This window comes from Cyprinus carpio, chromosome B16 (genome assembly GCF_018340385.1).
Source record: "Cyprinus carpio isolate SPL01 chromosome B16, ASM1834038v1, whole genome shotgun sequence".
NCBI lineage: Eukaryota > Metazoa > Chordata > Actinopteri > Cypriniformes > Cyprinidae > Cyprinus > Cyprinus carpio.
The window spans coordinates 28,622,967-28,645,237 of NC_056612.1; the positions used below are offsets into that span (position 1 = coordinate 28,622,967).

At 32.9% G+C, this 22,271-nt stretch overlaps 1 protein-coding gene across 1 annotated transcript in view; it reads left to right on the plus strand.

Annotated features, from left to right (window-relative positions):
• Positions 1-22,040, plus strand: part of kif13a (kinesin family member 13A) — a 23,483-nt gene extending 1,443 nt beyond the window's left edge. Inside the window, exons 2-23 of the mRNA XM_042740297.1 lie at positions 52-53; positions 140-268; positions 516-680; positions 2,117-2,290; positions 3,006-3,157; positions 4,190-4,322; positions 4,401-4,547; positions 5,638-5,670; positions 7,186-7,285; positions 7,562-7,688; positions 9,222-9,277; positions 9,389-9,513; positions 11,545-11,721; positions 13,709-13,801; positions 13,881-14,033; positions 15,542-15,619; positions 15,704-15,754; positions 15,829-15,934; positions 16,067-16,218; positions 17,875-18,021; positions 19,317-20,385; positions 20,473-22,040. Of these exons, the coding sequence (XP_042596231.1) occupies positions 52-53; positions 140-268; positions 516-680; positions 2,117-2,290; positions 3,006-3,157; positions 4,190-4,322; positions 4,401-4,547; positions 5,638-5,670; positions 7,186-7,285; positions 7,562-7,688; positions 9,222-9,277; positions 9,389-9,513; positions 11,545-11,721; positions 13,709-13,801; positions 13,881-14,033; positions 15,542-15,619; positions 15,704-15,754; positions 15,829-15,934; positions 16,067-16,218; positions 17,875-18,021; positions 19,317-20,385; positions 20,473-20,612 (3,509 nt within the window). The 3' untranslated portion in view covers positions 20,613-22,040. The remainder of the gene's footprint in view (positions 1-51; positions 54-139; positions 269-515; positions 681-2,116; positions 2,291-3,005; positions 3,158-4,189; positions 4,323-4,400; positions 4,548-5,637; positions 5,671-7,185; positions 7,286-7,561; positions 7,689-9,221; positions 9,278-9,388; positions 9,514-11,544; positions 11,722-13,708; positions 13,802-13,880; positions 14,034-15,541; positions 15,620-15,703; positions 15,755-15,828; positions 15,935-16,066; positions 16,219-17,874; positions 18,022-19,316; positions 20,386-20,472) is intronic.
• Positions 22,041-22,271: the final 231 nt, after the last annotated feature.

The window sequence follows — 22,271 nt, forward strand, 5'->3', positions numbered from 1 at the left end:
TTTATTTACTCATTTTTTTCGAAAAGGTAATTTTTCTGACCTTGTCGGCAGATGTTTGTTCTTGTTTTGATGTTTTGGTTGATTTGGTTTTTTTTTCTTATGTGTTTCTTCGAAAGGTTCTAAAGTTTTGGTCTTGTAGGTGTTCGATCCGTTCTATGAAGCGCAGGAGAATCACAACCTGATCGGCGTGGCAAACGTCTTCCTGGAGTGTCTGTTTCATGACGTGAAGCTGCAGTACGCCGTTCCCATCATCAGCCAGCAGGGGGAGGTGAGCTAACAAACTCAAACAAACTAAAAATGAACTATTGCTTTACGGCGAATTGCTGCTAATTTGAAAGTGAACGGAAAATGCGCTTTTACAAGCGAAGGAAAGCAAGAAAAAGAGGGAACCCCCCGCGGTGATACCAGTATTCCTCACCGTCACAGCCTTAGCCAATTAAATTAAACTGAATCAGTGTTTGGTGTGAACTCACCACTAGAGGCGCTTCTCATCTGGTCTCGATCTCTGCTGGCAGGTGGCAGGTCGCCTGCAGGTGGAGCTGCTGCGGGTGAGCGGCGTCGTTCCCGAGCGTCTGGCCGGAGGAGACGATTCCTCCGAGAACTCCAGCCAGAGCAGCGGATACGAGGTCATGGACAACAACGGAGAGATCGTCCACATGGCCAGAAAACTCACCTGCAGGGTACAGTTCACTTATAACACACATTTGAGAACGACAGCTTGAGAAACTGTTGTCGATAAAAGAGAACGCCTCCTTGCATTTCCCGCCAAAATAAAAGCTTCATGCTTTAATGTTTGAAAATAAGATGGCCATTAAAATTTTTTATTTTTAATTTTAAATACTTAATTTTTACAGGAAAATATTAGAATGGCAGTATTTCTTATTTTAATATGTGTATATAATAAATATGTATAATTAATTATTGATAATAATTAATGTATTTATTTATAGCTATATTAATTAAGAATTTATTTATATATTAATTAGTGCTGTCAATCGCATCAAAAATAAACGTTTTTGTTTAAATAATATATGAGTTTGTTTTGTTTTTTTTTTGTTTATATATGAGTGTGTACTGTTGCATGTATATATTTAAGAAAAATATGTAATGTTTATATAATAAATATATTTTATTTTAAGTTATCTGAATATAAATATATACATGCAAATACATATAAATATTTTTACAAAATATACATGCATGTGTTTGTATTTATATATACATAATAAATATACACAGTACACACACATATATTATGTCAAAAACTTTTATTTTGGTTGCGATTAATCATGATTAATTGTTTGACAGCACTAATATTAATTAATAATCAATATTTCATGTAATCTTTATGATTTTTTATCTATTTATTTTTGTTTCATTTCACACACACACACACACACACACACAGTAATCTTTATGATTTTTTATCTATTTATTTTTGTTTCATTTCACACACACACTGATACAAACAAATAAAGTATATATGTATAGTTTTTTAATTATGTTTTTTACTCTAAAATTATTATTTTTATTATTACTGTTATATTATTTTTCTTAAATACTTATTTGATTAAATAATTATCATTTTGATGAATATGTGTATTATATATACTGTATATATAAATGTGTTATTTATTTACAGATATGTTAATTAGCAATTTATTTATATTTATTAATAATTTCTCATTTAAAAAATATTTTAATTTAAATTATTTATGTAGCCCTACAAACAAACACAGCAAACCTGGAGTTTTTTATTTTTTAAATTTTTTTATCACATTTGTTATCAGAAAAAAAAATCCTTCAGCCCTTGCTCTATATATATATATATACTAATGTTTTTATGACATGCAAATTTAAATATTATTATTCTTTTTTTTTTTTTTTGGTTAATTTAACATTGTTGGTGCAAATCATGGTGATTTAAATGTCTAAAGGAAAGCATCAGATTGGGTTGAAAATAATGAATTAATCACTAATGCTACTCTTAGTGTATAAGTGAATTTATGAATGTCATCTGATTGTGAAGTTTTAATGAAAATAATTACTTTTGCATATACACAAATATGATCATATTTGTCACTCACTGCAGCGCTTGCGTTTTGTTTCGTCTCAGGTGCGGATCAGAGAGGCGTCTGGTCTTCCTCTAAACCTCTCCAACTTCGTCTTCTGTCAGTACACCTTCTGGGAACAATCAGAGCCCGCTGTGGCTCCGCCCATTGTCAGCCCGGACACGCCCCCCTCACAGAAGGCCGACGCCCACTTCACTGTGCGCTTTGATCACTGCAGGGTAAAAACATTCAATTGTTTTAGTATCAATGCGATACTATTTGCTTTTTATAGTTTTGATTTTAGATTTCTGTTTTATGTCAGTTTATTTAAAGTAACATTTTTTTGTTTGTTTGTTTTTAGTTTTAGTTAATGACAATAATCCTAGCGGAACATAAGCAGTTTGCCAAAGTGCTTACAATAAAATAGTGTACAATGCCAGAAAGTGATTGTTGATTTTTATATTTATATATAATAGAATATTATACCTATAATATCCATAATATATGATTTCTGAAATGTATTTTTTTTTTTTTTTTTTTTTTTTTTTTTTGTTATTGTTTTTTTTTTTTTTTTTTTTTTACTATTATTTCCTATTTATTTTTATTGTATTCATTTTTTATTCCTTCATTTATTTTTTTATTAATTAATTGATTTGTCTATGTACTTACTTACTGTTTATCTATTTATTTGTTATTCCTAATGTGCTATAATTGATTATTATTCTTTTTTTATTATTATCATTAATAAATAATAAATAATAATGTTTTTATCAAATATCACAATGAAAAATTTAATATAACCGCTATTGTTATTATTGTTGTTATTTTTATTTACTTAAGATATTATTGTATGCAACTCATTGAAATATTATTGTTACTATGATTATTTTAAATGTAATTACTCAAGAGTTTGATAAATGAATCGATCTGCTCTCGTTGTGATTCTGTGGGCAGGATTTCCTGGTGCATGTGACCGAGGAGTTTCTGGAGTTCATCTCAGACGGCGCTCTGGCCATCGAGGTCTGGGGTCACCGCTACGCTGGGAACGGCCGGTCTGTGCTGGAGCCGGATGCACTACAGGCCAAGAGACGGACGCTCAGAGACAGGTGCGTTTCCTCACACACAAAAAACATTATACAACCAAACATATTAATATGTAGGCTAATTTACTTGAGTTTCTGACAAAATGTTTTAATGTAATGTTATAAATGAGCTCTTCAATTGCACGCACAAAGGCTCCGGAGCACACTGTAGCATGTATCCTTTCATATCAAAGCACGAAATAAACTACATGCATGTAATGTCGTGGTCAGTTAAGTCATGAAGTTACCAAAAAGGCAATTAAAGCGTGCATGCACAAAAGTGTGCATGCATGGAATATATTTTATATTAGTCACATTTAAAAATGTGTCTCTGAAATGGTTTTCAAAACTGTTCTGGAGCAGCAGCTCTGTCTCACGCATGTCTAATGATTTGAAAGCATAAAAACAAGTTTCTTCTTACAATAGCTTTGTGAGTTTTTTCCCCCCTCAGAAATCCTGTGTTTTATATTTACATTTTTTAAGAGATAAAACATCAATTTAATTTATCTTTTAATTAATGAAAATTAAACAATTTTTTTTTTTTTGAAAAATAAAGGGGATTTAATATTACAATTAAAACATTAAATAAATATTGTATAATTATTCCTTAAAAATAAGGTTTTTATAATTTTAGTAGTAGTAGCCTGTTATGTACATTCTGCTGAACAATAGTAATGTATTTCTGCAACAATTTCTTCAAGTTAAACCAAACTTTTATTTTGACGGGTTGCTGTGAATACCTTTGCATTTCTGTGTGTATGTGATATGAGGATAGTTTTACTCAAATGAAACGGTCAAATGCTCATGAAGTGTCTTTCAGAGCAGTTCTGGAGATGTTGTCCATGTATTTATGTCCTCATTTAGCGAGAGTGCAGACATTAATATCACCACAAGCATCACGCGCGCTTCAGTACGAGTAGTAAACAAAACCACGTGTCTGCGCCGTTCATTAACACAGAGACACGCAGAATTCATATTTAAATAGTGTGAATTTGTGTATATTTAAATAGTATGTAATAGTACAGTTTAAATAGTAAATTTGTGTGTGTGTGACAGGTGGAGTGAAGTGTCGCGTCAGATCGAGTTGTGGGTCTCCATACAGGAGCTGAACGAACAGGGCGAGTATTCGTCTGTAGAGCTTCATCCCAGCAGAGACGACAGCACTGGAGGAGTGTTTCAGCTGCGCCAGGTGCGACTGCGGTCTGCATTTATTAATGAGAGCTGCTGATATTCAGGAGCATGAGCGTCTGTGTGTGTGTGTGTTCAGGGTCACTCGCGAAGGCTGCAGGTGAGCGTCCTGCCGGTCCAGCACTCGGGGACGCTTCCGCTGCTGGTGGAGGCCATGCTCTCCGTCTCCATCGGCTGCGTTTCCGCTCGATCCACCAAACTACAGAGACCTCTAGACAGCTATCAGGTCAGTGAGACCCACAGAAACACAACACACGGCAGAGAAGAAAACACTTTCATTACTTCAAGTGATACAAACATGAATTGAAATGAGGGTTATTCTAGTTAACTAAAACTAAAATTAACACCATTAAAATTTTTTTTTTATTTAAAATAAATGTTAGCTGAAAGAAAAAGAATATATAACTTAAATGCATTTTAAATAGTTCCAAAGGAAACACTTCTCATTTTCATTTAGTTAAGCTTGATGTACTAAAATAACTAAAACTAAATGGAAATAAAAACTAAATAATAACTATATAGACATATTTTAAAAAATTGTTTAAAAAACATTACTTAAACCTTAATAAAATGTTAAATAATCTAAATAATCTATATTCAAACTACTAATAAAAAACACAATAGTATCTCATTGATATGAAAATAACACTGACTGAAGTAAAATAAAATATAAAAAACCTTAAACTTATTTTATTTTAGCTAGTTGCCAATGCAATATCTGTCATTTTCATTTTAGTTCAAAACTAAAATAATTAGAGTGAAATAAACTCAAACATGAAAACTAAAATTATAAATTATAAAATAGAAAAATAAAATCTAACTGAAAATGTTAACAAAAACTATAATAGGATACTAAAATAACATATGCAGCATTTTTCACTTAAAATTTTAGACTTTAGAAGTTTTCTTTTTATTATTATTTTTACGGAAGTACAACATTGTTAAAATAAAAATATAAATGCAAAAAATAGAAAGAGTGGGAAAGGAAAAGGAGAAAAGAAGAAAAAAAGAATTAATATTAAAATTAAATGACATGCATGATCAAGGTATAATTAATATATAAATATTATTTTATATATTTATTTAATTTAAAGTAGATTATATATTTTTATGGTTCAGTACTTTTTTAGTTTTGTAATAAAGTTCTGCAGTGTTTCAGTTTTCATTCAGCATCCATTATCGGTTGATTTATCGGTTATCGGTTATCGGTGTGGTCCAACTTTGTTACTGTTATCGGTACAATGCACAAGAGTTTGGAGTGTGAATGTGAGTCCATCAGTGGATCTGAGTGTGACAGGCTGTATTCTCTCCAGCAGAGGGAGGAAGACACCGATATGGATAGTTATCAGGTATTCTGACTTCTGCTGATCATGTGCTTCAGACAGGAGTGTGATGAAATTAAGATCATAATTGTCCATTAATGAGGCTGATATTATAATCTCACTGAGAGATTCCTGCACTAACACACGGCTGTCTTCACCGGTCACATGATCAGTGCATGGCTGCTTGATTCTGCATGTTTACGTGCGTTTGAGCCGCTCTAGATGGAGCTGCGTACAGTATAAGCGCTTCATCTGTCTGAAAACACCACACTGGATTTAATACGCATTTAATTGTTCATTCATCTGTGTTTTTATTCTGATGTTGTGTAAGTATTGAATGCTTGGTTCCAAATCTGCACCTGACACCGTGTCTACGCTGGATTACACTGAAATCTGTTATTTTATTATTGGCATAATGTAATGCATACAAAAATGCATACAAAAGATGATTTTAAATCAGACCAGAAAGGAGTATTTTTTTGTTATTTTATTAGTATGATGATATGTTGTTGATGTAATCAATGAATAAAATTCAAAATCATATAAAATAATAATAATATATATATATATATATATATATAATATATATATATATATATATATATATATATATATATATATATTTATTTTTATTTGTATTTTTTTAAGAAACAAGTTTAAAAATACAAATAGATTTAAATAGAAAAGATAAAACCAAGAAATAAAGAAAAAAAACCCCACATTATTCATGCTGTAAAATTACATCAAAAAAAAAAAAATTATTTAATATAATTTGTAGCATATTATGGTTTGCTTTTTTATTATTTAAAGATCATGTCATTAGACTAGTTTTGTGATTGTGTGTGTGTGTGTGTGTGTGTGTGTGTGTATACATATATATATATATATATATATATATTATCAAAAGGCTGAAAAATATAGAACATATTTAAAATGAAAGAGTTTTATATGAAACTTTTTCATTTTTAATATGTCCTGTATTGTTATATAAATGAAAATATTTTAAATGTACTGTTTTATTCTATATTATATGTATATTATTTTATTGCATTTTTAATGTGCAAAATATTAAACTTTTTGTATAATAATTTTATATGTGTTAATGTGTATATTAATATTTATTTTATGTTATATATTTTTGTGATATGTATAATCATAATAACATTATATAAATGAAACTTTTTCTTTTTTTATGTATATTTTTCAGTCTTTTGATGATATTCAATATATTTCTCGGTATTTATCTATAATAATATTTAATATACCATTAGTTTATATTGGTCCATATTTTTCAGCCTTCTGATGATATTCAATATATATCTCAGTTTTATATAATTAGGCTTAAAAATTTAAAAATTACACAATAGTGTTGAGATTTGGCATCACGCTGCTGGTGTTTATTGTAGACACGGTGTGAGATGGATTGATCAGTGCGATCAACTTCAGATGGGATCTTCAAGTTTTTGATGTATTTTCTGTCTCAAACGAGCCTTAATGGCCCACCGACGGCAGCGAACCTGAGCTCTGTATGTGGTTCTGCAGGAGGAGGATCTGAACTGTGTCCGGGAGCGCTGGTCTGAAGCCCTCATCAAGCGCAGGGAGTATCTGGAGGAGCAGATCAAGAAGATCATCAATAAGTCAGGTTGGTGTAGTAATCTCTTTATTTGTCCCTTCACAGGGCATTTTACACAACATCAACCTCACAAACAGACAAATCTTAGAAGACATCATGACGAAAACTGATAGAACAAAAACATCACAACCAAATACAACCACAACAAAGCCCGGGCATTAACATTTTTTCGAGATGTATCATCTAAGAACATTTTTCTCACACAGAGCAGATACCCCCAACATTTCTGTGCTTTTGATACAGCAAGATTTAGAGATCTGTGATGTAATGGCTTGTGCTCTCCAGAGAAGTGCGAGGAGGACGTGGAGCGGGAGGCTCGGCTGGTGGAGCAGTGGGTGGGTCTGACGGAGGAGAGGAACGCCGTGCTGGTTCCGGCCCCTGGCAGCGGGCTCCCGGGGGCCCCGGCGCACTGGTGAGAACTGAACCACTGGAGACCAGTGTAAACCAGTCCTGCTCAATCCTAGCAGCTTTAGAAGACAAGCTGTTTGAGAGAGTGACATGTGACCCAGAACCACAAAACCAGTCGTTTTCCATTTTTTTAATTTATGCATCTGTTCAGAAATATATACAAATTGAGATTTATACATCATCTGAAAGCTTGAATAAATAATCTTTCCATTGATGTGTGGTTTGTTAGGAGGACAATATTTGTCTGAGATACAACTATTTGAAAATCTGGAATCTGAGGGAGCAAAAAAATCTAAATATTGAGAAAATCTTCTTTAAAGTTGTTCAAATGAATTCTTAGCAATGCATATTACTAATCAAAAATTAAGTTTTGATATATTTACGGTAGGAAATTTACTAAATATCTTCATGGAACATGATCTTTACTTAATATCCTAATGATTTTTGCCATAAAAGAAAAATTGATAAGTTTGACCCATACAGTGTATTGTTGTCTATTGCTACTATTTTTTACCAAATTTTTCCATGAACTTTCTGTAACGGTTTCTTCAAGCTGAATCAAACTTTAATTTTGATGGGCTGATGTGAAGACCTTTATGTTTCTGTTTTTACATCTGATGATAGCTTTACTCAGAAGAAACGGGATTTCACATTTTGATTTAAGTATACTGACCTACTTTTGATTTATTCATTCAAAATTTGGCAAATCCTGACATTTCACGTTATGCAGTAAATTAAATTTTTATGACTTGATTCCATGATTCCGTCCACATTTTCCACATTGCTGAAAATCATAGGGTCCTATATTAGTTATTATTAAGAAACAGACCAAATAAAATAGAGGAGAATTTATTTACGTAAAAACATGATAATAAATTAAGATAAAATTCAAATAACAAAACAAAAATAAAAGTAAAAAAATTATATATATGTTCAAATAACAAAACAAAAATAAAAGTAAAAAAATTATATATATGATTTACACTAAAGTCATTTCTCATTATTAATAAAATAACAAAAATGAAAAAAAAGTAAATATATTACGCTGTTACATTTAAAAATCAAATTTAATTAAAGGAAAATGAAAATTAATAAAATTATAAAGTAAAAACACTATAACTTCGCTGTTATACATTAATTTAAATAGTGCTAAATATAAATTAAACACATTCATTTCTAGTGCTGTCAAACAATTAATCACGATTAATCATCCAAAATAAAAGTTTTTTGTTTACATGAGTGTGTACTGTGTATATATAAATACAAACACATGCATGTATATATTTCAGAAACATGTTATGTTTATATATTAAATATAGTTATATATAATTTAAATTATATGAATATAAATATATACATGTAAATATTTTCAGTATATATACTGTATGTGTGTGTGTTTCTATATACATAATAAATATAGACATGTACACACATATATTATGTAAACAAAAACTTTTATTATAGATGCGATTAATCGTGATTAATTCACAGCACTCAAATTAATTGAAGTATTTTGTGTTGTGCTGTTGTTGCTCAAGGTTCCCCCTGCTGGCATGGAGGCTCATATTCCCGTGCTGTTCCTGGATCTGAATGGTGAGATTTATTGATCTGCAATGTTTTTCTGGTTTACATGACTCTGTCAGATCAGTGATTTAGGCTGGTTTGCTTGTGCCGGTTATTTCATCTGTAATGTGTGTTTTGCAGCTGATAACCTGACGGTGAGCGATCAGCTGACCGGTCCTCACGCTGCCGGTGTTAACTCAATCCTCCCCAAAGAGCACGGCAGCCCGTTCTTCTACCTGCCCATCATCAGACACAGCCATGACGAGGTGACCGGAGTTACACCTGTTCATATGACACTGACACTGATATAAACACTGAACAGCCTCAGAGCTCATGGTTGTCCGGTTTGAGAGGTTTATGTGTTAGGATTTCTCATATTTAAATGACCAAATGTGAATAATGGAAATTACCAAAAAGACAAGTAAGATGTCTGGATGCATTACTGGCATGATAATTTTATTATTATATTTAATTAAGGTTTTCTAGAATAAAATGTCTTACTTTGAAAAATAATTTGTGATGGTACTAAAATAATAGTATATTATTATATTATGAGTATATTGTTAATTATATATGGGGCAAAGACATTAAGATGTCTGCATCAGAAGAAATTTTAAAAAAAGTGATTTTAAATCCATAAAAAGCACATTAAAATTAACAAAAGTGTCTTTTTTTAAGGTTTCAAAAAAGTTTTGGGAGAATAAAATGTCAAAATTTGGTTTAAATAATTTTACATTGTCATTCAGTGTAACACAATATTTATGCAAAAATTCAAACAACATGCTTATTTCTGACATGTACATATTAAAATATATAAAATAATAAGGGAGCATATTCAATTTGATTGTGTTTTAAATGAGTAAAAAATTCTTACTGAAAATGGTCAAAACCTCGGATAGTGGCAAATTTTGAAAATGTAAAATTACAATTAATTAGTATTTGGGGGAAAGTAGTTAGTCTTTTAATATGTCATAAATTGATTTTTGTTGTAAATATGCCTGACGAGATTGTTACTCTGAATGACATTTTAGTGTGTCTCTTCTGTAAATCAGGGAAAAATGTATGATTTTTATTTTTTGCTCGGAAAAACAAAAACAAAATTGCAATTAAATTGAACAGAACATTTTTTCGGGGCGGGGCAACAACAATTTAAAGCAGTATTACACTCACTTAAACCCTTTTTTCGTCTTTGACCCATACATATATATATTATTGTTATTTTTTTGTGGACAAAAAATTTTAGTGCTAATCTAATAAAATAATAATAAACTAGTGAGAGTAATACAAATTACAACACCAACAAAAAACTTGTCAAGATGCATTACATTCATCAAAATGTGTGATTTTGTGATGTTGACTTTGAATGAAAGAAAAAAAAATCATAATGGACCTATAATTTGCTTTATACAAATTATCTTTTTTTCCTCCTCCTCTTCTTCTTTTTTCTGGTTTATTTGTTTAGTTATTTTAATTAATTTATTTATTCATTAGTTTGTTTTTTTTTGTTTTGTTTGTTTGTTTTTTGGACAAGAAATTATGGTAATGCTAATTTAATTAAATTTAACCAATGAGAATAATGCAAAAAAAAAAACTTTTTAGGATGTTGAACTGACGAAAATAATGTCTAAAAATAATTGTCCTAAATAAGCATAATCTATGCATATATGCTTTATAAAACAAAATGAGCTTTCTTATCTTTTTTCTTTTCATTTGTGACCCTGGACCACAAAACCAGTCATAAGGGTCAGTTTTTCAAAATGTATGCATCATCTGAAAGCTGAATAAATAATCTCTCCACTGATGTATGGTTTGTTAGGAGGACAATATTTGTCTGAGATACAACTATTTGAAAATCTGGAATCTGAGGGAGCAAAAAAATCTCAATATTGAGAAAATCATCTTTCAAGTTGTTCAAATGAAGTTCTTAGCAATGCATATTACTAATCAAAAATTACATTTTGATATATTTACGGTAGGAAATTTACTAAATATCTTCATGGAACATGATCTTTACTTAATATCCTAATGATTTTTGGAATAAAAGAAACATCAATAATTTTGACCCATACAATGTATTGTTGTCTATTGCTACAAATATACCCCAGAGACTTAAGTCTGGTTTTGTGCTGCAGGGTCACTTTTTATTTTTTAAATGTGACCTGGAGATTTTGTGAGATTAAGCCTCTCTAAGGTTTTTCTGCATTGATGTATGAGTGTGTTGTTAGTTGAGAAGTATGACCGGCGTGTAAGTGTTAATGATGTTCATATATGACTGATGTCTTGTCTCTTGCTCTCAGGTGTCAGCTGTGTGTTCCTGGGATTCCTCCATCCACGACTCCATCCATCTGAACCGGATCACGGCCCCCAGCGAGCGGATCTACCTGATCGTGAAAGCCACGGTTCAGCTCAGTCACCCGGCGTCTGTGGAGCTGGTGCTGCGCAAGAGGATCGCCGTCAACATCTACAACAAACAGGTCTGCAAACACTGGGAGGCTTCCATACACTCACATCTTAAGTACTTTATGAAAAGTGTAATTATTGTGCACTGCTGTTTCACATCAACTCTGCGTCTCAAACTCTGATTTCCCTCCTTTCAGTTGCATTCTCACATTTCTTCTTGTTAATTATTTTATTCATTTTTATATTTTATGTACACTGTCAGTCAGTAAGATTTTTAATGTTTTTTTAAAGAAGTCTCTTCTGCTCACCAAGCCTGCATTTATTTGATCCAAAGTATGGCAAAAGCAGTAATATTGTGAAATATTTTAATATTTAAAATAACTGCTTTCTATTTGAATATATTTTAAAATCTAATTTATTTCTGTGATCAAAGCTGTATTTTCAGCATCATTACTCCAGTCTTCAGTGTCACATGATCCTTTAGAAATCATTCTAATATTCTAATTTGCTGCTCAAAAAAACATACAAAAAACATTTGTTGAAAATTGCTGAGTACAATTTTTCAGGTTTCTTTGATGAATAGAAAGTTCAGAAGAACAGCATTTATCTGAAAAAGAAATCATTTGCAACATTATAAATGTCTTTATCATCACTTTTGATCAATTTAAAGCATCCTTGCTAAATAAAAGTATTGATTTCTATCATTTTTCCCCCCAAAAAACAAAAACAATTATACTGACTCCAAGCTTTTGAAGGGTACAGTGTATAATGTTACAAAAGCTTTTATTTGAGAAAAATGCTGATCTTTGGCTCTTTCTATTAATCAAAGAATAATGAAAAAAATGTACTCACCTGTTAAATATTGATAATAATAATAATCAGAATCGTTTCTTGAGCATGAACTGTTTTCAACAATAAGGAAGATAATAACATTGTGACACTGAAGACTGGAGTAATGATGCTGAAAATACAGCTGCACATCACAGAAATAAATTATAGTTTAACAGATATTCACATAGAAAAGAGTTATTTTAAATAGTAGAAAACGGGTTTAATAACTTATACTTTTCTTATAACAAAAAGAACTGAACGTTTACATACAATAAAGTAATACACAAAACGTATAAAGTAAAACAATTCAAACAGATTAAAGTGCAAAAGAATTATAAAGGGCAATAAGTAACACTTTACAATAAGATCTCACTAAATAACCTTAGTTAATGCATTAATACATAATAAAGCAATAGCTACATTTGCTACTAAAAGAAGTTTTTAATCTTTGTTTAAAAATACAACCGTTACTTAATTAAATAAACACGTTTTATTTTAACATGTTATTAAACATTGAAAGATTAATGAATGTTTAGAATTATTTTTCATTGACAGTTTATGTTTACTAATGAATTAACTAATGTAATTTAATAAAGCTTTAATGTGAAGTGACGGAACAATAAAGAATCAAAACATTTTCAAACAAAAAAAAAGTTTCAAAATAAATAGCCTATTAAGTCTAAATATTAAAGTATTTGGTGCTGTGATGAACACCACTGTGAATACACAAATCTGAATGGCTATTTAAACCATTTAAATATGTTTTAGAAAGTAGCGCAGCTGCTTTATTTACAGGGTTTTCAGGTTAACGGCTGCATTTCTGCTGTTCAGTGCCATCTGCTGTCAGAGAGTGAAAGTGCGCTTTCATTCAGAGCGTCTCGCTTCTCATCCGTGCTTGTTTACGTCAGAGTGCACACGCGTCTTTCACGCAGCATACAGCCGTGTTGTGCATTGTGACCAGTTGATGGGAAAAGTATTCTTAAAATGCATTCAAAAAATCTGAATAATTTGTAATAAATAATTATTCACTGTATTTTGAAGTGCCCACGATAACAATATCGTGCGTTTTCATTATCGTGAAATATCGCATTACCGAATACCAGCACATGTGTAGATCAAATACATGCAGGCTTGGTGAGCAAAAGAGAATTCTTTAAAAACATTAAAAATCTTACTGTTCAAAAACAGTATTATCTTGTTTAATGTGAATACATGACGGATGTTTCATAGAGTTTCACTCAGAGTCTGAAGAGACGGATGTCTTTGAAGAACGTTCTGTACTCCTGTGGAGTGACGTATGAGATCGTGTCCAACATACCAAAGGTACAAACTTCACACTGTTTCCTCTTCATGTTTGTCTTTCTGAATGCACTGATCACACACATGCTCTCTTCGTGAACAGGCGTCTGAGGAGCCGGAGGAGCGTGAGACTCTGGCCTTGATGGCGGCGCGAGGAGAGAGTGAGGAGACGCTCGATGGAGAGACATACATAGAGAAATACACCAGAGGAGTGCTGGAGGTGGACAATATTCTGTGTCTGGAGAGACTGCGGCAGGTTTGGCTTCACTTTAGGACAGATGTTTCTCATTATCTGCTGTTTCTGTTTGAGTGTTTAGTAGAGTTCGACTGATAGAGATTTTTTTTTATATACCGATTATTTGCATGATTTTGTGCACGATAACCGATATTCAGAACCAATATTTATTTATTGTTTTACTTCTATCTGCTGTTTCTGTTAGTGTTTAGTAGAGATCGAACGCTAATTGATTTTCTTAATAACCAATACAGTTATTTGCATGTTTATATGCCCGATAACCGATATGCAGAACCAATGTTTATTTATTGTTTAAATTCTAACTGCTGTAAGTGTTTAGTAGTGATAAACCGACATTTATTTTTTGTAATAACCAATGCCAATATAGATTATTTGCATGTTTATGAGTCTGACAGCCGATATGCAGAATCATTATATATTTAGTTTTACTTCTGTCTGCTGTTTCTGCTGGAGTGTTTAGTAGAGATCGACTGATATTGTTTTTTTTTTTTTTTTTTGCAGAATCAATATTTATTGTTTTCCTTCTATCTGTTGATTATGCAGGAGCATTTTGTAGAGATCGACTGATATTGTTTTGTTTTTTTTATAATCGATACGAATACAGATTATATGCAGGTTTATGTGTCCAATAACCAATATGCAGAACCAATATTTATTTAGATTTTTTATAACCGATTTTTTTTGTAACCGATACTGATAGAGATTATTTGCATGTCTATGTGCTGATAACCGATATGCAAACCAATATTTATTTAGTTTTTTTTATAACCATTTTTTTTAACCGATACTGATACAGATTATTTGCATGTCTATGTGCTGATAACCGATATGCAGAACCAATATTTATTTCGTTTTTTTAATAACCAGTTATTCTTATTTTTTTTATAACCGATACTGATAGATTATTTGCATGTCTATGTGCTGATAATCGGTATGCAGAACCAACGTTTATTTATTGTTTAACTTCTGACTGCTGTTTCTGTTGAAGTGTTTAGTAGCGATAGACAGACACTGATTTTTTTAAAAACAAATGCCGATATAGATTATTTGCATGTTTATGAGTCTGATAACCGATATGCAAAATCATTATATATTTATTTTTACTTCTGTCTGCTGTTTCTGCTGGAGTATTTAGTAGAGATCGACTGATATAGTTTTTTTGTTTATAACCGATACGGATACAGATTATTAGCAGGTTTATGTGGTCAGTAACCAATATGCAGAACCAATATTTATTATTTTACTTCTATCTGCTGTTTCTGCTGGACAGTTTAGTAGAGATTGACCGATATTGTTTTTTTTTTTTTAACCGATAATGATTACTTTACTTGAAATCTTTACCTTAAACCTCAAAACGACCACATGATGGCAGCATTTATTGGTGGATCCAATATTACAAAACAATATCTAATTATGAAAAATGCTTAAATATCATGAAGGATCAAACCGATAGTCAAACCGATTATCAGTTGATCACGCGTTTAGTGTGTGTTTGTGTGTTCATTCAGGCCGTGACGGTAAAGGAAGCTCTCTCCGCTAAAGGCAGACACATACGGCGCAGTCTCAGCACGCCCAACGTCCAGCACGTAAGACCAGATCTACCGTTTACTAGTGCACAGAAACAAAATACCATGCATTGTGTAACAGGACTATAATATATATTTGTTTAGAGCTCTTGTTGTAAACCGGATGGGTCCGGATGTGAGGATGAGGATGTGAAGGTTAGTGATCACTGACTATAAACAGTGTGTATGTGGTGAATGTCTCTGTCTGAGCATTGACTTTATTTTCACAGACTCACTGCGATGGTCACACAGACGTCACCGAATCCAACTTACATGAAGGTTCACTCAACAGTCCTCTGTCAAAAGACACGCCTGTCAAAAACAAAGAGAATCACGGTAAATTGTGAACCTGGCTAAAAGCCGCATTTACCATAAATTTCTCAATTTTGGGTGTCAGTACTTTTAAGTTATTCTTTGTAGTGCATTTAGACACCCTTATGCATCATTTCATGCGAACATTCTCCTCAGGATCGGTGCCAGAGAGTCCAACATTCTTCAACTCCAGTCCGTTTAAGGTTCTGTCTCCTCAACCGCCCAAGTTCCTCAAATCTCTCTTGCCAGTGAAGGAGGAGAACAAAGTCAAGCGTTCTCTGGAGTCACGGCCTTTGCTGGGACAGGAGGTGATACACACACATACGCGCACACACACACACACACACACACACACACACACAAAAACTCAATGCTTCGGTCCCATTATGTGTTTCATTCTCACAAACCATTCATGTTGTGTTTCCACCTACCATTTTCTCACATATTTTATGATCTGACATTGATTCAGGCTCTGATGCCTGTCTTTAAGTGTTTTTAAATGTCTCTCAGCCCACAGAGAAGCTGTGCAAGTCCAAATGCAAGTTAAAACCACCAGTTGGCTGGTAATTTGATCAGGATCTCTAAGATGATACCTGCTTTGTAAGAAGCATCATCTGAATCTCACTAGTGACATTAATTCAGTTCAAATCAAAGGCATACAAATCAATCTGCGAAAAATGTAAATATAAGGAACAAAACTGTATTATTTCAATTACAAAAATGCAAAATATAGTTTTTAGTTGTTGAGGAATATGTATTGCCTGTGAATGTTTCAATTGTTTTTTTGTTTTGTTTTTTTTGCTTGTGGATTCTTCTGATATTATTTAATTTTAAACCCTGTTAACAGCATGCATCAGTCCCTCAAGCCTGTCCATTTATACACCCACAGATTATTTATTTATTTATTACAGATTTATTCGGACTGACCTGTATATGATGCAGAACCTGTTAACCTGAAATATGAGTTTAAAGGAATAGTTCACCTAAAAATGTAAATTCACTTCATTTTTTTTTTTTTTTTTTTTTACAATATTGATTTGATACATCTAAAATGTTATATAAGTTAAAATAGTCAAATGTTTTCCTTGCACCTTTTAAAGATGTGGGTTTTCAATACAGTTTTTTGGCATTTTATTTTATAAATAATAATAAAAATTATCCTTTTGCATTTATACTTTCCATTTTTATTTTAATTTGAGTACATTTTAGTAAATTTGTCATTTTTATTATTTTTTTATTATTATATTTAGGTTTAATTTATTTTTACTTTAGATTTGGTTCATTTTAGTTTTCATTTATTTCCAGTTAGTAATTTATTAATTGAATATATCAATAGTTTTAGTTTTGATGAGTGATAACCCTGACAAAAAAATGTATAGTTAAATTTTTTTTATTAAATTAAAATAAAAATGATAATCATATCGACTACAGTTTTGACACTTTTGTGTAATTTTTGTCAGGTCAGGGTTATCATTCATTGAAACTATTATTGAAACTATTATTGAAACAATATATATATATATATATATATATTATTTGAAAAACTTAGTTTTAGATGCCTTGGTAATGTTTCTAATTTTCATTTAGTTTAAGTTGAAACATTAACATTACTAACTGGAAATAAATAAAAACTAACTAGCACATAAAGATATTAGTAAAATTAAACTAAAACTAAAAAGTATACATAAACATTAAACTTTAAAATAATACTTTGTAGCATTGTATGTAAAAGAGCAGCTCTGTCTTTGTACAAAACATCTGATGTTGTGTTCTGTGTTAGAAAATAATATGAGGAACATCAGAACAACATGAACTTGATATTTTTGGGTGAACTGTTCCTTTAAAAGCACTGAATCTGTGGCTGTGTGCATGTTCACTTGTCTGCATCACGCGTGATTATGTGTGTAACCCGTTGGCTGTGCTGCATGGCCCGTGTGAAGTGTGCTGTTGTGCCCTGATTGCAGAGCATGCGTTGGTTTGCGGCCCCTGGTGGCCCCTGGTCCAGACCCAGGGCTCAGAGTGAGGGCTGTGGTGATATCATCAGCAGCTCGGCCAATCACAGACAGCCCAGACTGAGCACTGATCTCACTCACACACAGCCGCACGCTGCTGTAAGTCAACACACGTATGTTGCATACTAGTTAGTACTACTAGGAAGGGCCCTGTTCAAACTGTCGATTACCACAGAAAATAATTTTTAACCTGTCTATGTTGTATATATTTTTTACATTTCATACCTTTTCCAATAAAATTTGAGATTTTTAAATCTAAAACATTATATAACAGTAAAAAGTAATGAAATATTTTCTTAAATATATGTGGGTTTTCATATCATAATCATTATTTACAAAGATGTTGATAAGCGTATTTTAATTAAAACTATAGCATTTATATAATTATAATTTATATATAGTTTTATATATTTAAAAATATGTATAATTTGTTTAAAAATTATAAAACATAAATATTTTATTTTTTATAACATAACAAAAGATACTGCAATTCTTTTCAAGAACAAGGAATTTTAATAATGATATAATACATACATATATAAAACATATGAATATATAATGCTATTATAAAACATATTTAAATAATAAAAGATACAACAAAATACATTTTTGAAGAACTTTTTGAAAAAAAAAAAAATAGTTATTGCAGTTATTGACAAGTAACTGGCAGCATACCACACATCTGATTCCTTGATATTAGCTTAAAAATAACTTCAAATATTCCTTCTCAGAACCAAATTCATTACATACACAAACAATTGTTCAGGAGGGTTGAATTCCTGTATTTCAACTTTTTTAAAACTGTTCCTGATTAAATGAAGCTTATGATGCTGGCTCATCATCATCATCTTAGCACCATTTACATCTCATTGCATCTCATCACCTTCATGTTATTGATGAATAACTGCATGAATCCCTCAGCTTGCGTTTAACTCACTGACTGCAGCCCTTCACATATTACACTGCTAGTTGCAAATCAACTACTTTTATAATCAGTAGAGTTGACTGCACTGCAAGTGTCCTATACGATACCCTTTCAGCTGATGAATATATAGCTATAAATAATTAATTGATTATATTATTTATTGAACTTTAATTTAAATGTAGTTTTTAGAACTATTTAATTTTTTTTATTTATAATTTATATATTTTAAAGTTAATGTTTATATATATATATATTATATATATATATATATATATATATATATATATATATATATATATATATATATACAAATTCTTAGATGACATGTTGCTTCAATGCTTCCAGTGTAGATCCACTGTTGTGGACAAAAAGACTGAATAAAGTAGTAGATGTGCTTCATGGTTTCATTACAAGGGGGTGATCACTTCTTTGATGTTTGTTTCCTGTCTGGTCATTGATGATTTATCAGGATTCAGAGGAGGAGGATCCTTACATGGATTCAGCCTTCACCCGTTCCAGCGACCCAGGCCTTGGGTCTCTGGAGCTCCAAAACTTGAAGCCTTACATCCCTGAGGATTTTGCCAACTTTGAGGTGTACAACGCCAGCCTTGAGACCCAAGAGGGAGCTATGTGTGTGCAGGGAGAGATGGCACCTGGGATCGGGGTGTTAACAGGGACACGGGCTGCGGAAAAAGAAGTGTCCCGTAGTCCCACAGCCAGCACATGCACAAGCGGATACTTCTCTCATAGTGCCTCGAACGCCACGCTGTCCGACGTGCTCTTCAGCGGCAGCGATAGTTGCGATCAGCTCAACATTAAAGAACCTCCAGACCCTCAGGAAGCATCACACGGAAGAGGGTTGCATCCTTCCAGAAGTGCCTCGGGATCCTGTCCAGCCCAGACCATTCCTGCTCAGCCCTGTTCTCGTCACTGTACCAACCTGAACTGTTCCCCTCGGCTTCCCCGTAAGTGTATCCTGAGCATCAGTCAAGAATTCACAGACTTTAAGGGTGCAGATGATGGTGTAGGGGAAGAAGACCATGGTAACATTGCATGGAAGGCAGAATCGATTCCCACAGACTTCAAGGGTGTAGATGATGGCGTAGGAGAAGAAGACCTTGGTAACACCAGATGGAAGGTGGAATCAATGTCTCCGGACCTTAAGGGTGTAGATCATGGCATAAGAGATAACCTTGGTAGCATCGAATGGAAGGCAGACTCCATTCCCCAAGCAAAAACCCAAGGCATGGATCCCCCACCCCAGTTCCATCTCCACAATGGGAAAGAGTCTCCCAGTATCCCAGTACCTCATGTCAAGCCACAGCTTGAAGCAGCTCAAGGACTTGAGTCCTTTGAGGATGCAGAACCTTTGGCAGACTCTAGTGAGGACGAGAACGGACCAGTTGCTCAGTTGCCAGACTGGATGGCCCCCGGTGAGCAAGTTTGGGTGGGCAAACAGAGTGGGACGGTGCATTACGTTGGAGGGGTAGAATTTGCCAAAGGCATCTGGGTTGGAGTAGAGCTGGACCTTGCTGTAGGTAAGTGAACTCTTCCCTTTCTTGCTCTTTGTTGCTGAATCCCAACTCAACTCCTTGTAACCTTAGACCTTTCTTGTCCTTCTAAAGGCAAGCACAACGGTACGGTCCAAGGAAGGGTGTACTTCCGATGTGCCACAGGTCATGGCGTCTTCGTGAAGCCCTCCTGTTTGACTCGAGGGCCTCCGTCCATAGACACCGAACCTCAACCTGTAGGAGCAGGACAGTGACCCAATAGTTGGTAGATAATCTCTTCGACACTAGCAGCAGCCACCTCCTGGACAAACCAAGTGCTAACAGAATCCATCCTTCTGATTCGTTATGGATTTGTTGGTTGCCCTGATTCCATGGCAATAAACCCTACCTTTATGTCTTGTTGAAATTATATCATCTTTGAATGTCGAGAGTTGCACAGTTGCACAAACTTGTTTTATATATCATGTATAGCTGTAATACTAACATCCTTCTTGGTTACTTGGTTACCACTTCTTATATGACTAAATGTATTAATCGAACATTGCCTAACACTACTTTGAGTGAGTTTGAGATTTGGATGTGTGTTCTAGGTAAGAATGTACTACTGTTTATGACCTTTTTGTTTGCGTGATTTTATCAGGTATTACCAAAGACATAGCCTTTCAAATCTGCTGTGCAAACTTATTACGTAGATTACTTTGGCAGTGTGTTTCATGCTTGTGTTTTATGTATATGTGTTCGACTGATTTATGCTAAGTGCCATATTTCTGGTTGAAAGGCCACATGCCCATCAGAACTTCAAAATTGTGGTCAATTTTTTTTTTTAGATTTAATGGTATTTTGATTGGAAGGCAATCCAGTTGCTCGTACTCTGTTGCGTTACTGGTTTGTTGAGTTCTGTAACTGTTGAAGGACTGCCAATATTTCTATAAACAGAACTGTCTGAACGCTTGCACTGGAGTAACTTATCCTGGATGCACATTAAGTTACGTAATGCACAGATTTTACGCATTCTCAGATACTGATTCGACGCTTCTCAGGAGGTTGACGGAAGTGAGGTCACCTAATGTGGAGAGCACCTTGTTTTCTTTATCAGACCCTTGCCGGTAGGGAGTGTTATTGCAAAACGCAGATAACCCGGTCTGCTTCGTATCGGCTATAGACCAGAAATGCCCTAAAGTACTGACACAAGCCCTGTTCATGAACAGGGTCTTCTTAGATAATCGACTTCTAGGTTCACCTGCCTAATAATGAAGCTTTCGAGCATTTAAATCCATTTGTGTTTGACCATTGAGTAAGATTTTATTAGTTTGTGATACTAAAGCCAATATTAATGTTTTTTATAGCTATAAATGGGAGATGGGCAATATCGGGGAAATTGGGACATAGCCTGAATAATGCTAGTATGTTTAGTGCCATGACCAGTGCTGTTATTATTGCTCTGTTTTACCTGAAGAACTGTGGATCTCATAAGAAATGAATACTATTGCTGTCAATGGAGGTATAATGAAAACCCAAGACCTTACTTAAAAGAAAACAGCTGCTCTCCTTGACAAGGAGCTGTACATAAAATGTATGAACATAGTATTTACAATATTATAAAATGTACAGAATTGTATTTATATTGTATCTCTGCAGATGTTGGTACAAAGATGTTGTAGAATACAGAAAGTTTACAAACACTTTTGTGTGTGTGGTCTTCTTTTGCATTACATTGTTGGTTGTTTTTCAGTTGATTTGAGAGGTTTGCTCTGAAAATTTTGAGTGAACTATTCATTTATCATGGTATGGAAATTATAATAATAGCACTAAAACAAACAATGTTTCTCTGCCTTTGTTGCTTAACTTTTTATACTTTTTATGTTAGATTTTACACATAATTTCGAACCACAATGTAGTTTGAATAGAAAAAA